At 35.0% G+C, this 21,364-nt stretch overlaps 1 protein-coding gene across 1 annotated transcript in view; it reads left to right on the top strand.

The window, feature by feature from the left end:
* The window catches only part of PRDM5 (PR/SET domain 5), a 225,722-nt gene that overhangs the window by 141,334 nt on the left and 63,024 nt on the right, over positions 1–21,364 (top strand). The window contains exons 12-13 of the mRNA XM_058437033.1: positions 3,586–3,746; positions 7,597–7,690. Of these exons, the coding sequence (XP_058293016.1) occupies positions 3,586–3,746; positions 7,597–7,690 (255 nt within the window). The remainder of the gene's footprint in view (positions 1–3,585; positions 3,747–7,596; positions 7,691–21,364) is intronic.

The raw sequence follows: 21,364 nt of genomic DNA, 5'->3' as shown, positions 1-21,364 counted from the left end.
ACCTTAATTTGAGGAGGATACAAAATATTGAGGCTCCAAAGCACCATGACATACTCAAGATTTCACAGCACAAGGAGTAGCAAACAGGTCCCTGATAGGTGCTTTTCCTACTTAACCACTGCCTGAGATTTATTCTTTTGTCAGAGGCAATTTTTTTCTTTTGGATTAATTTTATACATACACACCATGAGGTGCGTTTCCTACTTGCTACTGTCTCAGATTTCTTCTTTTTGCAGTCACATTCTTTTTCTTTCTGATTAAGTTTCATACATACGCACCACGAAAGTCTAATGCCTACACTCAGAGCTCTTTTTACAACACCACAGAATGTCCAGTTATATCACTAAAGGATATTCCTTTATTGAGAAGAACATGTTATTGCCAAGCTGAGTTTTAAAGTGGATTCTCTGTTTAGATGCTGAAGTAGCCAGAAACTTACTACAATACTATATCTAAAATTAATGGAAAAATTGTGTACCATGGGTAATATTTACACTTCTTACTTTTAAGTTAATTAGCTTAATCAGTAGAAAATCCTCTATACACATGAAGTTCCTATTGCTGCTTAAACTTTTAATATTCCTAAGGAAAGAAAAAATAATTAATTTTGACAGTTGGTTATACAGAGACAGTATCCTGGAGAAATTTCCTCTGATCAAGTGTTTAAAATGCAAAATAATGAATATACTAAGATTTCTTAAAATAAGTATTGAGTGGTAATGATTCTGATGAAATGCAATCTGCTTCCTGTAAAAAAAAAAAGGCAGTGTTATGCTCTCAGGCCATTCTGCATTCGGCTCACAGGTCTAAAGAAGTTATTAGCACTCTGGCCAGGTGCGGTGGCTCACGCTTGTAATCCCAGCACTTTGGGAGGCCGAGGCGGGTGGATCACGAGGTCAGGAGATCGAGACCACGGTGAAACCCTGTCTCTACTAAAAAATAGAAAAAATTAGCCAGGCGTGGTGGCGGGCGCCTGTAGTCCCAGCTACTCGGAGAAGCTGAGGCAGGAGAATGGCGTGAACCCGGGAGGCGGAGCTTGCAGTGAGCCGAGATTGTGCCACTGCACTCCAGCCTGGGCGACAGAGCGAGACTCCATCTCAAAAAAAAAAAAAAAAGAAGTTATTAGCACAAAATACCATTTTTCTTATTAAAAAGAACTATGTGTTCAAAAATAAAATTTGTTGTGCAATTGCAGGAATTTCTATCATAGTTCATTACCGATTTGATTTAGAAAAATAACTGTTATGAGATGAATGAATGTTAGAATAGACATTTGGACAAGTAAACCTCATTCATACTATTGAAATATGGCTAAATTTGACTTGATGCTTGGGAAATTTTGCTTGGGAATGATGAAATTTTATTTCTAATAACAGCAAGGAATTCTTAACAGAAGTAATCTACCACCTTTGCTTTCAGTTTTTTGGTTCTCATTCACTTGAGAAATAGGGTTAAAGTGACTATGTGTAGACTGTGCTGTGGAGTATGTATTTAATATGATGTTGATCAGCACATTAATCACAGGCTTTATGAAGATGCATCGTGACATTTGGCCAGGAAAATCAACTTTGATAACTGAGTGAGTAAATGAGTTATTTAAGGGAAATAAAGTTAGATATCAGTTAGTGAAAAGAATGGGAAAACCAGAAATGGCTAAAATAGAGGGGACAAAATACTACGTCTTATGAAATATGAAAATTAAAACCCATTTATTTAACTTTAAAATATGAAAGCTATTGTTAGAAACTTCCATCAGCTTTCTGGCTCAAAATGTGAAGAATAACTTGTAATAATTTTGGAAATTATTGCTATTTCCCAATATACTGAAAACCAAAAGACAAGTTGCTGGCTAGCTTGTAGGTACTAAGATAGGGAAAAAATCTGATAAATTTAACACAAAGAAATCTGCAATTAAAGTATGAAAGAAGAAAGGTAAGGACTTCCTTGCTATAGCTTGATGAGATTTTGTACAGGGACCAACATTTTTATTCACTTGATAGTTTAATGAAAATGCTTTGATAGGAGCAATCTTAGAGGTTTTTTAAAAAAATCTCTTTCAGTACCTGAATAGATTTGATATTAACATTAATGTTTACAGTCTTATATCAATTGATATTTCCTTATTCTATCACTGATTATACATCTTATACAAACAGAATGTTTAAATAAAACGAAAAGAATAAAGATAAAGTAGTGTATAAGAATAATACTCTGCAACAAAAACACACAAAAAACCAAGCTCTCAGAATCCACATAGTTCATGCATTGTATGGATGTGACTGTGTTTCAGACATTAAATTTCAAAAGGACTCTAAGAGACTTTAAGTTAGAGAGGGGTAATTCTATTTAGAAAGGCAAGGAGAAGGTAATTTTTCTTTTCCTTTTCTCTTTCTTTTTGTCCCTCCCTCCCTTCCTTTCTTCTTTCCTTTCATGTGAAGAAATAATAGTCTTCACATTTCTAAATTTAGTGCTAGTTATGATGGAAGGAATTTAGAAGAGCTTGGCTAAAATTGAGATAATATCTTATTTAGATACAGAAATTTAATTATTCTTAATTTTGCCTTGTTATCAATACGATATGGGAATCTATGCTAATATGATTGTTTTCTAAAAAGGGAAATTATATTCAAATACTAGTCTGTCTTATTTATATAGTCACATACTACATACATTTTATACTGTATTGTTATTAAACATTGTGTTCTAATTGCACACATTCATTGCTGAAATTGTATTTAAAATGGCCACTAAAACTTAGGCCTATGTGTTAAGAAGAACTATAAAAATAGCATTATATGAAAGTTAGAAAGTACCATAAGATTTCTATATATAGTTTCTGAGGTTGTTTTCCCCTCAGCCCTAAGCTGGATAATGAGAAGAAAGTGAAATACCCAGGGTGGCTGCTAGTCTTCATCCTCCTATCCCAGTTTAATTCCTCTCTGAAAGACCCCCATCCCTCAAAGCCTTGGAGACTTTTTACAACTGCCCACGGGCTGAATCAGGGAGCCTCCAGTCCAGGTTCCTGAGTCGGTACTGAGGAAGCAGGGGCATTGTAACCCTTTCCCTCTCCCAGAATGGGAGGATCTGAGCTCTGATGCACACCCTCTGCCCTCAGAGGCTTTCCTCCTCAGCTCTCTGCCCACGATCTAGTTCTGCCTATTATCTATTCACAGAAGTTTATAGGGACAGTAGTGGGATTTGAGGGGACTTTGGGAGGGGCCCAAAGGCAACTCACCTCGCTTGACAGAGGCCTTCTGTCACTGGAGTCTATTTACCTCAAATCCCAGCCCCTGCTTTAGAAGTATATACTTTAAAAAAATGTTCATGGTAACTTTGAGAATTTTGCTAATTCAGTCCCCACATTTTCCAGTTGAGAAGACTGAAGATGTAAGATGAAAGGACTTCTGCCTGGTCACACAGTGAATTAGCAAATAATGGAACTGGAATTTGTTGTAAAAAATAAAAAGTTACATTCTTAGAGCTACAAAGCCAACATTTTGGAGAAAGCAACTAAATCTAGCATACGTGGGAGGAAATTAATAGGACCCTCCTATTGCTTCTTAAATGTTTCTCTTTGTTTCTAAGGTGAGAGGACTTTCAAGTGCCATCACTGCGATGCTACCTTTAAGAGGAAGGATACATTAAATGTTCATGTCCAGGTGGTTCATGAAAGACACAAGAAGTATAGGTGTGAGCTATGTAATAAGGCCTTTGTTACACCTTCAGTGCTTAGAAGTCATAAGAAAGTAAGTGGAAGTCTTCTGTTAGTTTGAACAGATTACATATTTAAGCAGTATGGGTATATATGTCAACTAACATGTGATAATTATATATTAATCTATCAAAATATTTACTCAGAATGACAAATGCATGATTTATATCAGCTCTTCAGACAATGTTCACTTTCTTCATCTTTCAGGATAGACCTATTTTTTTCCATGAATGAGAACCTGAGTTAGATGTAGACTCTTCATAACCCATAGCTTTGCTGATAGGTGGCTTCTAAAAAGTACTCAATGAGCAAGAGCTTATCAATTTTTATATATTTTTGGATTAATGTAGGCTGTTTCTTTCTAAGAAATATGAGTAGTACTTTAATAATTTTATATTTCAAAGTGACTTCTAAGTTTATGGGCAAGTTAATAGACTGAGCCCTTTTGTTATTGGGATAGTCTTTGATCCTGCCTCTCTAGAGCATAGGGAAGTTTCTGGTACAGAATGGGGACTTGATTAATATTTGCCTAACTCAAAGAAAATGTTCATATAGTGATTTGGAGATTTTTGTGTGTGTGTCTTATGCTACTTGGGTCATTACCTCAAGGGAATCAAGTTTATTTTTTACTTGCTCAATAATGCATCTTAAAGTATGTATTTTAAATAGTAAAATTTGTATTGTAACAAATACACTTAAAGGTTTTAATGTTGACTTTTTTCCTTATTTTGGAGACAGTCTCGCTCTTTTGCCAGGCTGTAGTGCAGTGGTGTCATCATAGCTTACTGTACCCTTGAACTGAACACCTGGGCTCAAGTGATCCTCCTGTCGAAACCTCCCAAGTAGCTGAGACTAGTCATGTCTCACCATGCCCAGCTAATTTTTTTAAATTTTTGTAGAGACAGGGTCTTGCTATGTTGCCCATTATGGTCTTGAACTCCTGGGCTCAAGCTATCCTCCTCTGAAAGTGCTGGAATTACAGGCATGAGCCACTGCACTCACGCAGTGTTAACTTTAGAAGTAACCATGAAGTATGGTAATTTTCTGCCATTAGTATGTGATACTGAATGAATGTGAAGAAATAACTCCTGCTTCAGTATCTATTATCTATCTTATCTATCCGTAATACAACTGTTTCAAAAGGACTGAATTGAGTAACTTTCTTTTCCTGTATTTTTTTAATATTTAATTTTTAAGGGTACATAGTAGATACAGTTAAATACAGGAGATATTTTGTATATATATATATTATTTGTTTGTTTGAGTCAGAGTCTCACTCCGTCACCCAGGCTGGAGTGCAGTGGTGCCATCTCGGCTCTCCGCAACCTGTGCCTCCTGGGTTCAAGCAATTCTTGAGCCTCAACCTCCCAAGTAGCTAGGATTATAGGTACCTGCTACCACGCCTGGCTAATTTTTTGTATTTTTAGTAGAGATGGGGTTTCACCATGCTGGCCAGGCTGGCCTTGAACTCTTGACCTCAAGTGATGTGCCCGCCTTGGGTTCTCAAAGTTCTGGGATTATAGGCATAAGCCACTGTGCCCAGCCTGAGATATTATATTTTGATACAGGTATTCAGTATATAATAATCACATCTAGGGTATATGAGTTCCTGTATTTTTAATGCTGAGTAATAATGATATTATCTGTTTTTTTTAGCTCTCTGAATAAACTAGTCTTTCAACTTTCTTTGCTTGAATTACTTTTTGCATGAATTTAACACATTTTTTTGTTGACTTTCAATAAATAAAGGAAAAGTATAGTGAGCTTTCAAGAGAGATTACTTTGCAATAATAGTCACACAGTATATTTGTAGTGTATTGCTCATTTTCATCTCATAAATTTATTCAGTATTCTTAAAGTGAGCTGTTTCCATACTTTCTTGTTCATATTTAAGGCAGTTTAGTATTATACCTTTAATGTCTTTTGAAACTAGCTAACCAAAATTGGAACCTAATAATAGATATATTTTTGAGTTAAATGAAAGGAATATTTTAATTTTTTTCATTACTATAACCCTAATATCCTTTAGTTTGGAACTTCTTCAGTTTGGAACCAATGGCAGTCACATAAATGAACAATGAAATACATAGCAGCAAAAGAAATGCTGTGATTTTATAAATAAATTACAAATAAATTAGTAATTACCTGTTTGGAATAATTCAGTGCTATAACAATAGATATGTATATATAATTTCTAAACAACCTTACAGTAATGAAGGACAAATTGGCATATTTTGCCTCTTCTGTCAGGGAATGGAAAGAAGAGAGGTCTGTTATAAGTTAAAATGTTATATATTTTACTTTAGATTGAACCATAATGTGGACCAGGGGAGAAAAGGCTCTTACTGAAATGTAAAGATAAATAACTATTTTGTATATCAGCTTGTAGTAAAAATGGAAAGTTAAGTGCTTGCGAAATACAAAATCCAGGAGACGCTTGTTTTACACAGTGTTGTTGGCTAGCATGTTAGTTGATCCCACTGTGTTTTTCAAACTTGAGTATAATATAAATTGTTTCAAGGAAAAAAAAAAATCAAAAGACACTGATACTGACTAAGGTCTTTAGTTTATAGCTCTTTAAAAATTATAAATATAATAGTACATATCCAAATACACATTTCAATACAAAATGCAAATTCGCAAATTAAATAATAAGGCTGCAAAGTCAATTACGTTAATGTTAACAATTTAATATGGAAGATGAAAATGTTTTGCTATGGTGATGGTTCTTTGATGTTGTCAGGTGATGAGGTAATTGCCCCACCCCTTCTTCTCTATGATAGCCAGTGTTCTCTTCTGAGAAATGTCATTTAAAAAAACCTTTTTGTATTCTTTTTTCATTAGACTATGTCAGTTCAAATACTACTTGTCAGTAATTTGTTCTTAAGAACAAAGGCAAACACAGGCCCTGGAAGCTCTGTTTTGTGATTATAACTTAGATGACCATAACCTAGATGATAAAATTAATACTTTTATTAATTTTTAGGTTACACTGAAATAAAGTTCTAAAAGTAGTCTTAGAAAGGACGTGTACATACCTGAAGGAATTGCTTTCCCCTCCCTTTTTCTCTGATCTCTTAAGTTTGAGAAACACTGGGACTTGAGAAATAGCTCTGACCCTTCATTTATTGGAATTATCTGTTTTTATGTTGGGAGGAAAACTGGTCTCCTAATGAGACTGTAGGGCCAGTTTAAAATGCTCTGTCTCCCTCCTCTTTTGGGGAGGGGTCACTCTTTTCTCTTTGAACTCTCCAGCATTTATCGAAACTTGCTTTTAACTATTATTCACCTTTCCTCGTGTGATTGTTTATGCCTAGATTAAAGGCATGTTGAGGGCAGAAATATGCTTTCAAATTGACTGCTCAGTTACCACCTGCTGATTTTAAAGGTCAAATCAGATTTATATTCCTTTTTGCTTTGCAGTAAAACCAGTCTAGTCAAACATCATAACACAAGTAATAGATGACTTTATTAAGCTTAATTCTGTCCTCAAGAGTTAAATACACACAAAGAATGTGAAAAATGCTTCAAATGAAGTGTTTCTTGGCAGCTGGGAAGGGTAGCTATAGCCCTATTTTGATTATGTGGTTTTGCTAGAATATACTGGTTTGTATAATTTAATCATTTTTAGTTGGGGCTCCATGAGGGCTTAAAAAAGTAAACTGCAGAACGATTTTGAAATTAACACTAATGCATGATTCTAAGGCATTTTTTGAGCCAATGGGAATATCCATCATAAATTGTTTAAAATCTCATTGTGAAATTAAATCATTTTAATGAAATGTAATCCTAGAAAATAAGGATTTACTGTTGTCAGAGGCATTTAATCATCTTTACCTAATTCTTTGTATTTATCCTTAGCCTTTTTATCCCTTTCCTTTTAGACACATACAGGAGAAAAGGAGAAAATCTGTCCATATTGTGGCCAGAAATTTGCCAGCAGTGGTACACTCAGAGTTCATATCCGGAGCCACACAGGTATGGAGATTGTAATTAGACTAGTGAAAAAACCACTTAGAGAAATCACATGCTTCTAAGACAGGAAATATTGTAATAATACAAATATCTTCCAGATTAAGAATTAATCTTGGCTGTTTTCTCTCTCTTAAAGCATTGTACAATCCAGTTTTTTCATCTAGAAGAATTTGGAATGAGTATTATTTTCATAAACTAAGTAAAACATCTAAAGTGGAAATAATGTTTTTAATGTTTGGTTGTGATATAACTGTGATTAACTTCTATATGATTCTAGTGGATGGAATTAGAGAATAACAGTTTCACTTTTTATAGATAGTTAAGGGCATCAACTTGATTTATAATCCCTCCTGTAACCCATGTCAAATGTGGCCTTTTTACCTTGGAATGTTGCTTGAATGCTGTAGGATTTTATTGGATACCAGGGGGGTGATGTGAATGTAATATCTGTTATGCCACGGATTGCTTCCTAAAGTTCCCCTTCTTTTCTTACCACTTCCTGTGTAATTTCTCCAATGAAAGAAAGCTGTGCCCTAGTGAAGGGTGAATGAACAACTAAATATACTTGAAAGAACCTTGTCTGGATTCTACCTATCACGTAGATAAGCCCTTGAAAAAGACTTGAAAGAATACTATTAATATTGATAACCAGATGATTTTACATTAGTCTGAAAACTTTTTTCAGTACCTAGACTCTAATTACATGGATAACTATGTGACTGGATTATACAGCTGAAGCTTTCTCTTCAAGGGCGATAGTATATGACTTTCTTTACCTTTGTATCCCCAGTACCTAGCTCAATGTCTAGCATAACAACTGTATTGTCAATGGAGAAATGTTAAAGTAGGCCAAAGAATCAATACAGTGAATATTAGATACAGGTGGAGGAAGGGACACCCTTGGAGCATAATTTTTAATTTTCTGACTATAACTTAAAGACATATGGTCAGCTTGGTATTTGTTATCTTAGAATAGGTACTTAAATGCTTTTAAATGAAACACATAACCAAGAACAGATAGCTGTGGAATAATGGGTGCTCTAAAGAAGAAAAGGAAGATTTTTCTTAATTAGAAGTCATCTAGAGAAAGTGAGGCTTTTGGGATCAAGTGTTGCGGAAGCAGAGAGCCGCAAAATGAAAAGCAGAGGGCAGCACATAGGAATGAGAAGCAGAGAACCATGTTGAGGGCAGGTGTACTTAAAATTGTGCCAACGGCCGGTGGCACTGGGTACTGATGGTACATAAGTAAGGAACTAATGAAGAGGGAACAGAGAGAGTTTTGAAGTTCCTGGCTAGCGCTGCAGTCTAGTAGTGTAATCTTTGATGTCACTGGGCAGCCCTGTTTTATGTGTATTTGTGGCTGTATGGAGTAGGATGGAGTAAGGGCAGGAGAGAAATCAACAGCCCTTCACTCTGATATCAGTAATTCTTAGAAGATATCTTTGTGCCATACTTAGACTTAGTTTGCCTAGCAGATATGCTGTATTAGTGTGCATGTACATATAATTTGTGTATGAAAGGAGGGCAAGTAAAGAATAGGAAACATGTATTATATGTACATATCAGAATAGTCAGTTTATGGTAATGCCCCAAGACATGATGTAATTGTGTTATGTTTGGTATAGTGTGTTTTTAAAAGGCGGGGACTTACATTGTTCAGAATGCATTAAGACATAGCTACCAGCACAGAAAAGATGAACCCAATCCAGTAGAACCCTTGATTATTCAAAATAAGTCCATCCTTGAGGATATTGTATGCCTATATTTTATTTTACTTATAGTATGGCTAGGCAGTGGAGAAGAATAAAGCACTTACACTAGTAATTGCTCCTAAAATTTTAATTATTATTATCGTCCATAAAATTACAATAATAAGAGGATTTTTAGAGTTCCAAGAATTCTCTCTGATAAAATTATTAAATATATGTCATGGTTTTTGTTGTCTTATGTTCTATATTATGTATAATTTAAAGTATATTCTACACTCCAAATCACTTTATGTATCATTTGGTTATTTACTGTGTACATGAGTCTGGGCCAAATTGTTGTACAGATTCTGGCCTATTAAATTTGGCTTCTGGTCAAGAGAACTGGTCATCTAAATTCCGACAGCAGTGGTAAGGCACAATGAACCAACACATACAATTTGATTGATAGATAGATAAAGAAATTATATGTATGTGTTTGTGTATATATATATATACACATATACATATATACACACACATATGTCATATAAATATATATATTTATATATAGTAATATATATATTACTACACTATATGTGTATATATATATATAGAGAGAGAGAGAGAGAGAAAGAGAGAGAGAGAAGGAGAAAGTGGTGTATGTGTTTGTATGTCCACACAGAAGCTATAATTCTAATTGTCTATCTAGTTATTTACTTATAACCAGATATTTCTGTCTAAAATAAAACTTACTATACTTTCTCATTTTACAGTTCTTCTTTGGGTTATTTTGATGTCAAGCCTATGCCCTCAGTGACCACTGCCTAGCAGTGTGGCTGGGGTTGTGTTGGAAGTTGTTGGTGGCTGGCATCTGGGCCTCCATAACAGCCCTGGCACAAATTTGTTTTCCTGCATGGACAAATGATGCTTTCGCTTCCCTTTTATTTGCTTTGTCCTGTCCCTCAAATGATAAGCATCCATTTGCCCTCCCAGGCTACAGCCTGGTTCAGTAATCACATAGTTTTATGCAGTATTTCACTAGTACGACAGCAGAGCTCCTAATGTTTTGATTCTGTAAATTCAGTGTTTTCTTCTCCTTGTGTTACTTTTCCTTATGAAGTCACCTGGTTGTATTCAGCTGTTTTTCAGTGCTAGGTGTAGCAGTTTATGGGTGTGCTATCACATGATCAAGGTGACGGTCACGACCTATTTGTCAAGAAGTATTTAGTTGTACATTATTTTGGGAGGACACAATGAAGTGGCGAGGACCATGACTGAAGGCAGGGTGGGGACAGTCAGGAGAGGACAGCTCCTCTGTGGAGCAGTGTTCTTTGGATCAGTGATGCTCATGTTGTGGCCTCATCACTCTGTACCATTCTTAAAAATAATCAAGGATTCTGGAAAGCTTTTGTTTATGTGGGTTATATCTATAACTATTTGCCATATTAGAAATTAAAGCTGTTTACCATATTAGAAAATTTAAAAATGTTTACTTGTTAATTTACTAAAAATAACAATATTACCCATTACATGTTAGCATACATATTTTTATAGAAAGTACTTGCATTTGTTAAACTAGAAATCATTTAGTGTGAAAAGAGAAGTTGTTTTACATTTCTGAAAGTGTCTGGTTTAAGAGGAGACAGCTAGATTCTCATATCTGTTTCTTCACTCATCCTGCTGCAATATGTTCTTTTGATTGCAGAATTTAAAAAAAATCTGGCCTCATGGATATGTAGTTAGAAGGGGAAAGCATTTTAATAGTTGTCAAATAATTTTGGATGTTATTACAGTGAATGATATTACCTTGGACATTATTACTACACTAAAACAAAAAGGGCTAGTGTTTTTAAAGGCTTATTGTTGTGTGGAACCTAAAATTATCTCAGTGAGCTTTGCCTATTCTGTGACAGTAAAATCAGCTGGACTGTGTTGCACTTCGAATGATCTTTTACCCATGCATGATTCTGTAACATCATCATGTTACAGGTAACGTGGGAAATATTGGCTCACTAAGTTATGCAGATCTTTTATGTTTTACTTTACTTAGAGGAAGAATGTTTTATCTTATTCAGGGGATAATATGTTAATATCATAGCTGATCTCATTAAATAGCCTAAATATTCAGAAGCCTTCAAGCACTTGAGAGCGTTCTAAATTTTACTTGACTGCTGTAATTCCTATATTTCCTAAGAATTCCTATCATTTCCTTTTTTCTTTATTTTTTTCAATGACAGGCTCACTTCTTTTATATGCAAAGAACAAATGTTCACAGAATGTTTAATAACCGTACTTTGTCTATCAGTCATTTTGTTTCATATAAAAATGATGTTCCATGAAAAAAACTGCCATGTCAGCTTGCAACTCAATCACACAAGTGCTTTTCCTTGAGACAACTTTCATACATCAGCATGCGTTACAAGTGATTTCAGCTTAATTTCAAATATTAAAAAGATGATACACAAAGGTTAGAACTTAATAAAATTAATATGTTTTATTTTATCACAGATGTTCTCAAGTGAAACTGCCATTTATATCTGCTGTGAGTTTGTGGCTGTGAAGGCTACAGTGACTAGCATTACAAATTGAGGTCACTAGCAGTTACCAGTTTTACTCACCATTACTTTTATACCATTAGTGTAAATGTCAACATGGTGAAAAAGACAAATAACATAATAGTAATATTATGAAAGTAATTTTGACCTTGCAGACCTTGTAAAGAGTCTTGGTGATTCCCAGGAGTACTCAGGCCATATTTGGGGAACAAATACTCTTGAAGGGCCCCCTGGCCAATGATAAATACCTAGGGAAAAGCAATTCGTGTGAAATATGTGTTGGCTCATGTAAATAAGAGCCCAGCTGACAGAGGCCATTCTGTTTAACTGGGGCCATTTTCTCTCACTTGATTTCTCAGACTGGTATTGCTTCCAACTGTTGCTGTGGCATTCCTGATAATAAATTTTCAAGCTTTTGCCACTGCTGCCGCTGCCGCTGCAACATTAATGTCCATTGGCATTGCCTTTGCTGCAAAAGTCAGTTGATGAGTAGGTCTGCCAACTTGGACTCTACTTTTGCATAGGAACTGTTCACTGTTGGGCTGATATTATTATGTTTATGACTATGAATAGAAAAACATTAAGGCTTTCTAAATTTGGGCTTGTAGATATAGTCTAGAACTCAACTCCAAAACTTGCCTGCAGATAGCAAAAGATAGAAATTTGATAAAAGAGCATCCTATCAGTCAGGTTTTTGCTGATATTTGAAATTTTGTAGTCGGGGTTCAGGGGACTCTGAGTTCTGATGAGATTAAATAACTTTTCCCGCCTAGAGAGTTGCTGTGATTAGTAGAAACAGGTCTCAGTGTGTTTCCTGTTATACCCTCCTCTGCCATAGAAGTCAGTCTTGCATAATGGAAAGAGCAGGGGCTTTGGGACAGCTGGCTTGAGTTCAAACCCTAGCCCCCCACCACTAGCTAGTCATATACTTTTGAGCTAATTTCTTCATGTCTCTAAGTCCCATTTTACATTGTACAGTTTTGTGAAGAATAAATGAAATCATGTATGTAAAATACTTAGTGCTAGTTCATAGTCAATGGCCAGTTCATTGTCGTAAGTATAATTTCTAAAATTCTTCTATAATATCACTCCTTGTTAAGAGTACTTTTCCAAAGTTAAATGAATTGTGTTTATTAATATACCGTGGCAAGCCTTTACTGAATGATATAACCTCTTATATTATTTTCTGCTTTTCTTCTTAGGTTTATTTACAGGACATCATATTGAGAATTTTCATGTTCAATACCTTTCCCTTTTATTTCTTCCAGCTTTATCAAGATCTTAAATTGTTGAACATGCTGAAATTTTCATAACTTAGTTTTGTAGATATAATCTTGGTTGACTATTGGTAAGGAATTAACTTAATATCATGGTGTTTGGCATACTTAAAATCATGGAATTTTCTTAATATATTAATTTGGGGAAAATGCATTTTAGATGGCTATGTTCCTGATTAACTAAGACTTTTTTTAAAAAAGGCTAAGCATTCTTCTTAATACATGTTTAAATGATAACTCAGTTGAAAAAATATTTTTGGTGGTATTTAAAATTCTGAACTGTGTGTGTCCCACCAATTTTTTACTTGAAATTAAGCTGTAGTAACCTCCAAAATACGCTTGATAAATTGTTTGCCTTGCCATATAAAAACTTATCCTTGGCTTTTAATATTTATACTGCCTAATTTATTAGGCATAAATCCAAAGTATGCTTGATTCCTAAGTCTGAAAAGAGGTTATGGGCAATAGTGTTTGTTTTATAAAAAGAACATTGTTATGTCCCTTGAAAAACTGTTTATAATGGCAAAAAATTGGAAAAGATCCTACATATTTAACATTGAAAGAACTCATAATTTATGGTATATCCATAAATTGGAATATTATATAGGTAATAAAAGTGATATGGATATATACTAATTAACATGAAATGAGAAAGATAGGTTACAAAAACAGAAGGATATATTTTTGTAAGAATAAAGCATTTGTATTTAAAAAATTGAAAAGTTATCTACTAAATTATTAACTGCTTTTATTTCTATATGTTATAAATATGGTTAGTGTTAATTTTTTTATGATTTCCTGTTTTCTAATTTTTAGAATAATTTATCTTGTATAATACAAATATTTAGTATGTATATCATGATTGTGCAGGTAACTGTTATTATAAGATTTGTGCTAAAATACTTAGGTGTGAAACTTCTCTGCATCTTATTCTCAAATGGACCAGGAAGAAGTGCATATAAAAATACATGTTAAAAAAGAGAAATGAGAAGGAGAAAGCAAATTTGGTGAAATGTTAATAAATATTAAACCTAAGTGAGTTTATACAGTGTTCACTGTACTATTCTTTCAACATTTCCTCATGTTTGAAATTCTCATATTTAAAAATAAATAGGGGTCGGGTGCGGTGGCTCATGCCTGTAATCTCAGCACTTTGGGAGGTTGAGGTGGGCAGATCACCTGAGGTCAGGAGTTTGAGACCAGCCTGGCCAACGTGGCAAAACCCCGTCTCTACTAAAAATACAAAAATTAGCTGTGGTGATGGGTGTCTGTAATCCCAGCTACTTGGGAGGCTGAGGTGGGAGAATCACTTGGACCTGGAAGGCGAAGGTTGCAGTGAACCAAGATCACGCCACTGCACTCCAGCCTGGGTGACAGAACAAGACTCTACCTCAAAAACTAAACAAATAAATAAACAAATAAATAGGGATGTTTTATTCCAATGAGAGCAACCGTGTAGATGCAGTTGCCACTTAAGTGGATCAGAAAATTGTTCTTTAACATCTAGCTTCATAGCTTAAGTCTTGTGCACATCTCCACCAGAGCCCGATTCTTTCAGCAGGAAGACTTCTATTCCCTAAATATAAACAGACGTTTTGTTGTTTTGTTTTTGTTTTCTTACAGTTATACTGCTTAGAGAAGCAGTCTTCTGAAGAAGCTGAATGTCATTATTTCATGGTTCATCCTTCTTGAAGATGCTAGATTCGTCTCCTTGAAAAAGGAATCCCACAAAGTTTGCCGTTCTCATGGGTTTTTCAGACATTTTCTTTGAAATGCACTGGAAAGTATTTGTAAGCCTTAGAAAAGAAGGTTTAAAGAATTGATAAAAAGGCTCACTGGGTCATTTTATTATCCTACTTAAAACCTTTCAGTGGCTTCCCCTTGCCTTGTACAAAATGAATGCCCTAGACTTTTCTCATGAGACTTATCAACTACCGACCCCTCACTGTTTACATTCCAGGCTGCTTACTGGCCTTTCGCTTTTCTCCAGCCTCCAATTATGTGTTACTTTCTCCTTGATGTGTTCCCTGACCTGTTCCCTACCCCTGCCTTGTTAGGTCAGCATATCCATGTTCCTTTACTCTCCTCAGCACAGCCCACCTCTGATTGCCTGCACCTGTGGCCATCTTCCGTAGTCTGTGGGTCCTCGGTTTTCTTAGGGCCATGCCCATAACTGATACCTTACTTTTTACCATTCAGTGCACTGCCTGGCTTAGAAAGAGAACTTGTGAATGCTTGTTCAATAGATAAAATAACTTACAAGTGGGTTGCAGTACCTGTATGATAGTAAAAAAGGATGCATGGGTTCAGAGTGAGAAGTTCCAGATTTGAATACAAATTTAGTTGACCATAAAATCATTTTTTCATATACTACTTACAAAAGTCCGTAGCATTCACTTTGAGAAGTGCTGGCATTAAAGAAGAAAATGCTACACTTCCCAATCTATGAGCTGGGCCCACCCACATTTGCTTTCCTTTCCATTTTTTATCCTGTTGCTTTGTCATGTAATTGCTGGGAAAACAAACTGTATAAAAATGATCATTAATAACATGGTTCAAGATCTAACTCACTAGTGCCCATAAAGTTACAGTGCTTAAATGAGGAAATAAAGAACAACGTGTGGTCGACCAGCACCAAACTTACTGTTTGATTTCAGCTTGGAGTTTCCTAGTTTTTAAAGTTTCTCATTAGAAAGAATGTAGAGGAAATGGGTCCTGACAAATGCCCTATCTGTTTTGTTTAACAAGGGCGAGTCTATGCTACTGGAGCTGGAATAATAACAAACAATTATGTAGTACATTATAGTCTTTTGCAGTTGTGTAGCAAATCTCATCTAGTAGAGATCTGAGGGCTCTCATTGTTTATTATATATAAATACCTTTTTTCAGCTGTATACACTCTACTTTGCTTATCAGTTTCCCATGACTAGATTCTAAGCTGAAGGACAGGGCAGATGAGACTCACCTCTTTAATCTTTAAATTTGTTGAAAAAGGAACGTTCTCTCAAATATAGTATCTAAATTAATCCTTTCACAGCCATTGAAAGGATTCAGCCATTTCTAGGACCATTCTCATTTTCTAGATGAGGAAGCTCAGATTCAGAGAAGCAAATGACCTATTCACTATCAAGGTAATAAAACACAAGTCTTTTGACTTCAAATTCTGTTAAAGTTATCTCTTTTTTTTTCTATATAGCTATTGTAATTACCACAAGAATTAGAGAAATTCTATAAGTCCCCCAGTATAAAAGATGAGGAAATAAAAGTCTTATATCATTTTAGTACTATAAAAGTTTTATGCTTTAGAGCCAAATTATGATTTTATTTATTGATTGATCTTTTCACATTGTTTTAGTCTGTTCTCACCCTGCTATTAAAGATATACTCAAGACTGGGTAACTTATAGAGGAAAGAGGTTTAATGGACTCACAGTTCCACATGGCTGGGGAGGCCTCACAATCATGGCAGAAGGCAAAGAAGAAGCAAAGTCACATTTTACATGGCGGCAGGCAACAAAGCATGTGCAGGGGAACTCCCCTTTATAAAGCCATCAGATTTTGTGACATTTGTTCACTATCATAAGAACAGCACAGCAAAGATCACCCTGTGATTCAATTATTTCCCACCAGGTCCCTCCCATGATACATGGGAATTATGGGAGCTACAATTTGAGATTTGGGTGAGGACACAGCCAAACCGTATCACACATTCACTTGTTCATTTTCTCCTAGTCAGCTTTATAGTGGGCAGTAACATACAGAGGAAATAATGATTAAATTATATTTACTAAATTTCCCTTTTTTTATTTCTAGGAAATGGTTACTGATTGGCAGTTGGACCTTTGAATATACTGCAATGTGATGAGATTTTTATGGAGTTAGTCTTTTAATCCCATACCAAGTATGCCTGAAGGGGTCAGTTTAATTTTGTTTTTATAGTATTCAAACTGTCCATCAATAATTTGGGAAATCAGATCTCTTTTTTATGATATCAAATAACACTCAGTTTTATGAAGAGGAAATAAGACTCCAGTTTATGGTTTTTTTCCTTCCAATTTGCCAGTTGGTGTTTTTCAACATTTCCTGTCCAGTACAGTGACAGTATTCTTTTATGGAACATTAAAGGCAGTCTCCTTCATACATATCAATTTTTTTAAAACAAGCGTTTTTGTTAATTGGCTCATGACTAATGGTCATTCTACAAGACAGTGATAAATTAGCTATCGGATTATTACCTGTTAGTTGTGGGAGGAATTTTAGTATTTATGTTTTTATTTTTTGTTGATAGTGTCTAAAATTAAAAACATCCTTCAATTCCTTCATTTTACGATTGATTTTATCCTTCACTACCTTAAATAACCAACTGGTTGTATCCTTGCTTCCCCTTCGTTCCACTCTGCATCCTCCTTCTCCCCTCTTGTTCCCATTACCACCATTCTGTAGTCAACAAGACTTTGTTTTTTTCCATTAACTTTGAAAATGTTATTTTTCATAAATCTTGTATCCACCTTTTAAAGTCCATTCATTCTGCACAGTTTGGTAATTAGAATGAGAATGTGGCAAGTGTGCACAAGGCATCTGCTTTTTTAGAATAAAAAAATAGTATTCTTGACTTTAGAATAGAAAGGAGTTTCAGAAATCTAGTTCAAGCCTCTTATTTGAACTAATGCCCAGCAAACTGCAATGATTTGCCTAAGGTCATAAAACTTGTATGTGATTCAGCTAGAACTAAACCGAGGCTTAAACTTTTTCCAATATATCACATTGCTGATATTTTTATTTCTTATTCTTTGACATACCTTCTGACCCCTGCTGTTACTCTTGAACATACCATAGAATTACATACACTCCTTTCATCATGTTTGACAATATTTTCTTGTTGATATATCAACCAATTGAAGATAACTTTAACATATAAGCTATAGTTTGTTACCTATGGTCAACTGAGAACTTAACTCCAGCTATGGAGAAACTTTCCTACCGTAAAATTAGTATTTGTAATACATTGTTATTTAATGCCACCTTTATATCCAGAGTATTGATTCTGGAGTCAGATTATGGGCTTCAAACTCCATTCTATTTATTTCCTTCTTGAGTGAACATTAATGAGTTGGCTAATTTCCTTGAAGCTTAGTTTCCTCATCTCTGATAAATGGAATAATAATAGTCCCAGCCAGGTGCGGTAGCTCACGCCTGTAATCCCAACACTTTGGGAGGCCGAGGCAGGGGATTACCCAAGGTCAGGTGTTCGAAACCAGTCTGGCCAATGTGGTGAAACCCTATCTCTACTAAAAATACAAAAATTAGCTGGGCGTGGTGGTGCACACCTGTAATCCCAGCTACTCATGAGGCTGAGGCAGGAGAATTGCTTGAACCCAGGTGGTGGAGGTTGCAGTGAGCTGAGATTGTGCCATTGCACTCCAGCCTGGGTGATAGAGTGAAACTCTGTCTAAAAAAAAAAAGAAAAAGAAAAGAAAAAAAAAGTCCCAACTGCATAGTGTTGTTTTGAGGAACAAATGAAGATATAAATAACTTTGCATAGTGTCTGCACAATGTAAGCATGTGATACCGTGAGCTATTGCTGCTAACATTGCTGATGTGTTTGTTTCTGTATTTAGTCACAGGTATTCATACTCCCTTGATACAGTGTTTGACCCTCTATTCCCAGTGTCATTATGCTTATCTTTTCATAAACTTTAGCTGCAGAATATAGATCATCTATGGAATGTAGATGAGGGTTTGCTGTCAAACAGGGCTGATTTGGGGTGCGTGAATGTGCATGTACAGTGTGTTGCTGTCATCTTCATTGAAGGGGAATGTTCAGGATTGTGCCTGGCGGGTGGCTCTGTAATTTATCGTCTGGCTTCCTATGCTAGAACAACAGAGATGGCACTCTGTGGGTCAGCTGAAATAGTAGAGCACAGTCTCCTGTTGGTTTATAGCTTCTTAGGGTCAGTGAGAGCTGAGGTTAATTCAGCAAGGGAATCCACGGACTGTGACATGAATTCCATCAGTTGTTCATAAATTATGGAAGAAATTCTAGGAACTGCTTTTGGGTTTTTAAAGCTCTGGGCCAGAAGGTTAATTACTTGCCTACAGTTCCAACCAGCTTTCTGTGTTAATAGATACCGGCTGTGTAGGCCCTTCTGTTCTAGGCTTGCTTGCACGTTGTTATTTGAATATAGTAATAAATCACTGTCTTAGGAAATATGTAATTTTTTGGATAAATACCTGTGATCAGCTTAGAAATAATCAGTATATTATTATTTGATCATATTTGGATTTTAGCCACTGTTTTTCTTTTTTCTTGAATGCTTTTTTAAAGGAAATAATTTATTCTTTTTAGAATATTTGTCCAACATTATAAAAAAATAGCTTTTACTAATTATAAGCAATTATAGAGCAATAATAAAATTATTTAAAAATTAGATGATTACTGAATTATAAACACAAATGAAAATGTAAACATTTTAAAACAACATTTTAACACATTTTTAATAAGAATTAGATGACCTCCATACATTGAGAGAGAACTTATTTTGCTATATTTATTTTCTAAGTGTCTCATTACTAACATTAAACCAAATCAAACATTCTCTTACCTGCAGATAATCTAAGAGTTAACAGAAACGTTGAGTAGAATTGACATAGAAATAAATTATTTCCTTAGCATCACACTTCAAAAGCTTCAGGTTTTCCCCAAGAAATGTTTGAATGGAATTTTCTTATAAGCAAAGTCTTGAACTGCATGTTTTTAGATGTCTCAGTGTTATGTTGACACTTTAAATAATTTCTGATCCACAACCACATCAATGGAATGTACCTTTCCTTCCACTGGTTTTTTTTCCATACTCAGCTCCTACTCAGTTGATTTTGGGTCAATGACAAGTATATCTAACAACTTAAGAGACAGACATTCATTTTGGCTTTCATTAGTAATATGATTTATCTATTTTTTCTTTCTTCAAAAATATCAAAGGCCCTAATTTTTTAATGTAAAAATTGTAGTGCTATGTCAAAGTTTGTCATAGGTTGGATTAAGGGGCACAGAGTGAAAAGTGAGGGAATGACATTTGTCCTGGAATATAATGCTATGAACAATAACCAAATGAATTAATAATATCATCACAGAGACTAATAAGGTAGATCATTTAAAATATACTGTCATTTACATAGTTCATATTTTATCATTTCTTCATTTTTTTGATATACTAGAGTCCTCAAAAATGAATATGGCCTAGACCACAGTTTACATCAACTGTTTGAACAGCTTTATCTATTGGTAAATTATTAGATAATATTAATAGCATACCTCTATTAAACTTGCATCACCAACATTTTTCCTTTAGAAAATAAAAGAAGATTTGATTTCCCCTAATTTGTGCTTTCTTCTGCTGTTGCTACCATTTTTCCACCCAAGAATAACTCTCTGTGTTGTTTTTCTGCAAATTGGCACTATGCTTCTAGGCTGGGGAAGGTTTTATATCTTCTCTAGTTTTATGGGAGAGAGAATAATTTTATGGGTTTCTTGCTACTCAACGTTACATACTCTTGATACTTCCTCGCTGGCACTATTTCTAGGAAACTCCTCTTTGTGCAGGCACCTAAGGTTTAACTGCTTAGTTACTCCATGACCACGGTTCACCAACTATGCTCATAAATATTGGGTTAAATAAAACTTTGGTAGAAATTCCTAAAAATAGAAAACTACTGGGTGAAATGATTAATAATTTTCTCACCAAATTCTGACTCCCTAACAACAAAACCAGATCAATCATTAAGAACACTCTTTCCTTGACTTAAATTGTTCCCTACCATAGCAGTGTGGAACACTCATGGAAGATTTTTTGTTTGTGGATCGGAACCTTGAAAACTTGGCCAGTGTCTGGATTGTTCAGATCTTTCTGCTGTTTGTGGAACAGTCCCCTTGCTTTTGCTAGCACTCAAATCAAGACCCTTTATTGTCTGTCGTCTTGCTTCCTTAGACAAGTCACATGTAATGGGGGTAATTTGTACTCCTGGTTGGCTGAAGCAAGGGCATCCTGAGTAGGGAATCTTTTACTTTTGCTTCATTAACTCACCTCTTTTCATTCTGCATCTCGTATTCTTTTTTAAAAAAATTTGCATCAGTAAAATTCACTTTTTGTTTTGCCCTCAA

Source organism: Hylobates moloch, unplaced genomic scaffold, assembly GCF_009828535.3.
Source record: "Hylobates moloch isolate HMO894 unplaced genomic scaffold, HMol_V3 SCAFFOLD_3, whole genome shotgun sequence".
NCBI lineage: Eukaryota > Metazoa > Chordata > Mammalia > Primates > Hylobatidae > Hylobates > Hylobates moloch.
The sequence above is the reverse complement of the archived record's forward strand: the minus strand, read 5'-3'. Positions and strand labels throughout refer to the sequence as shown.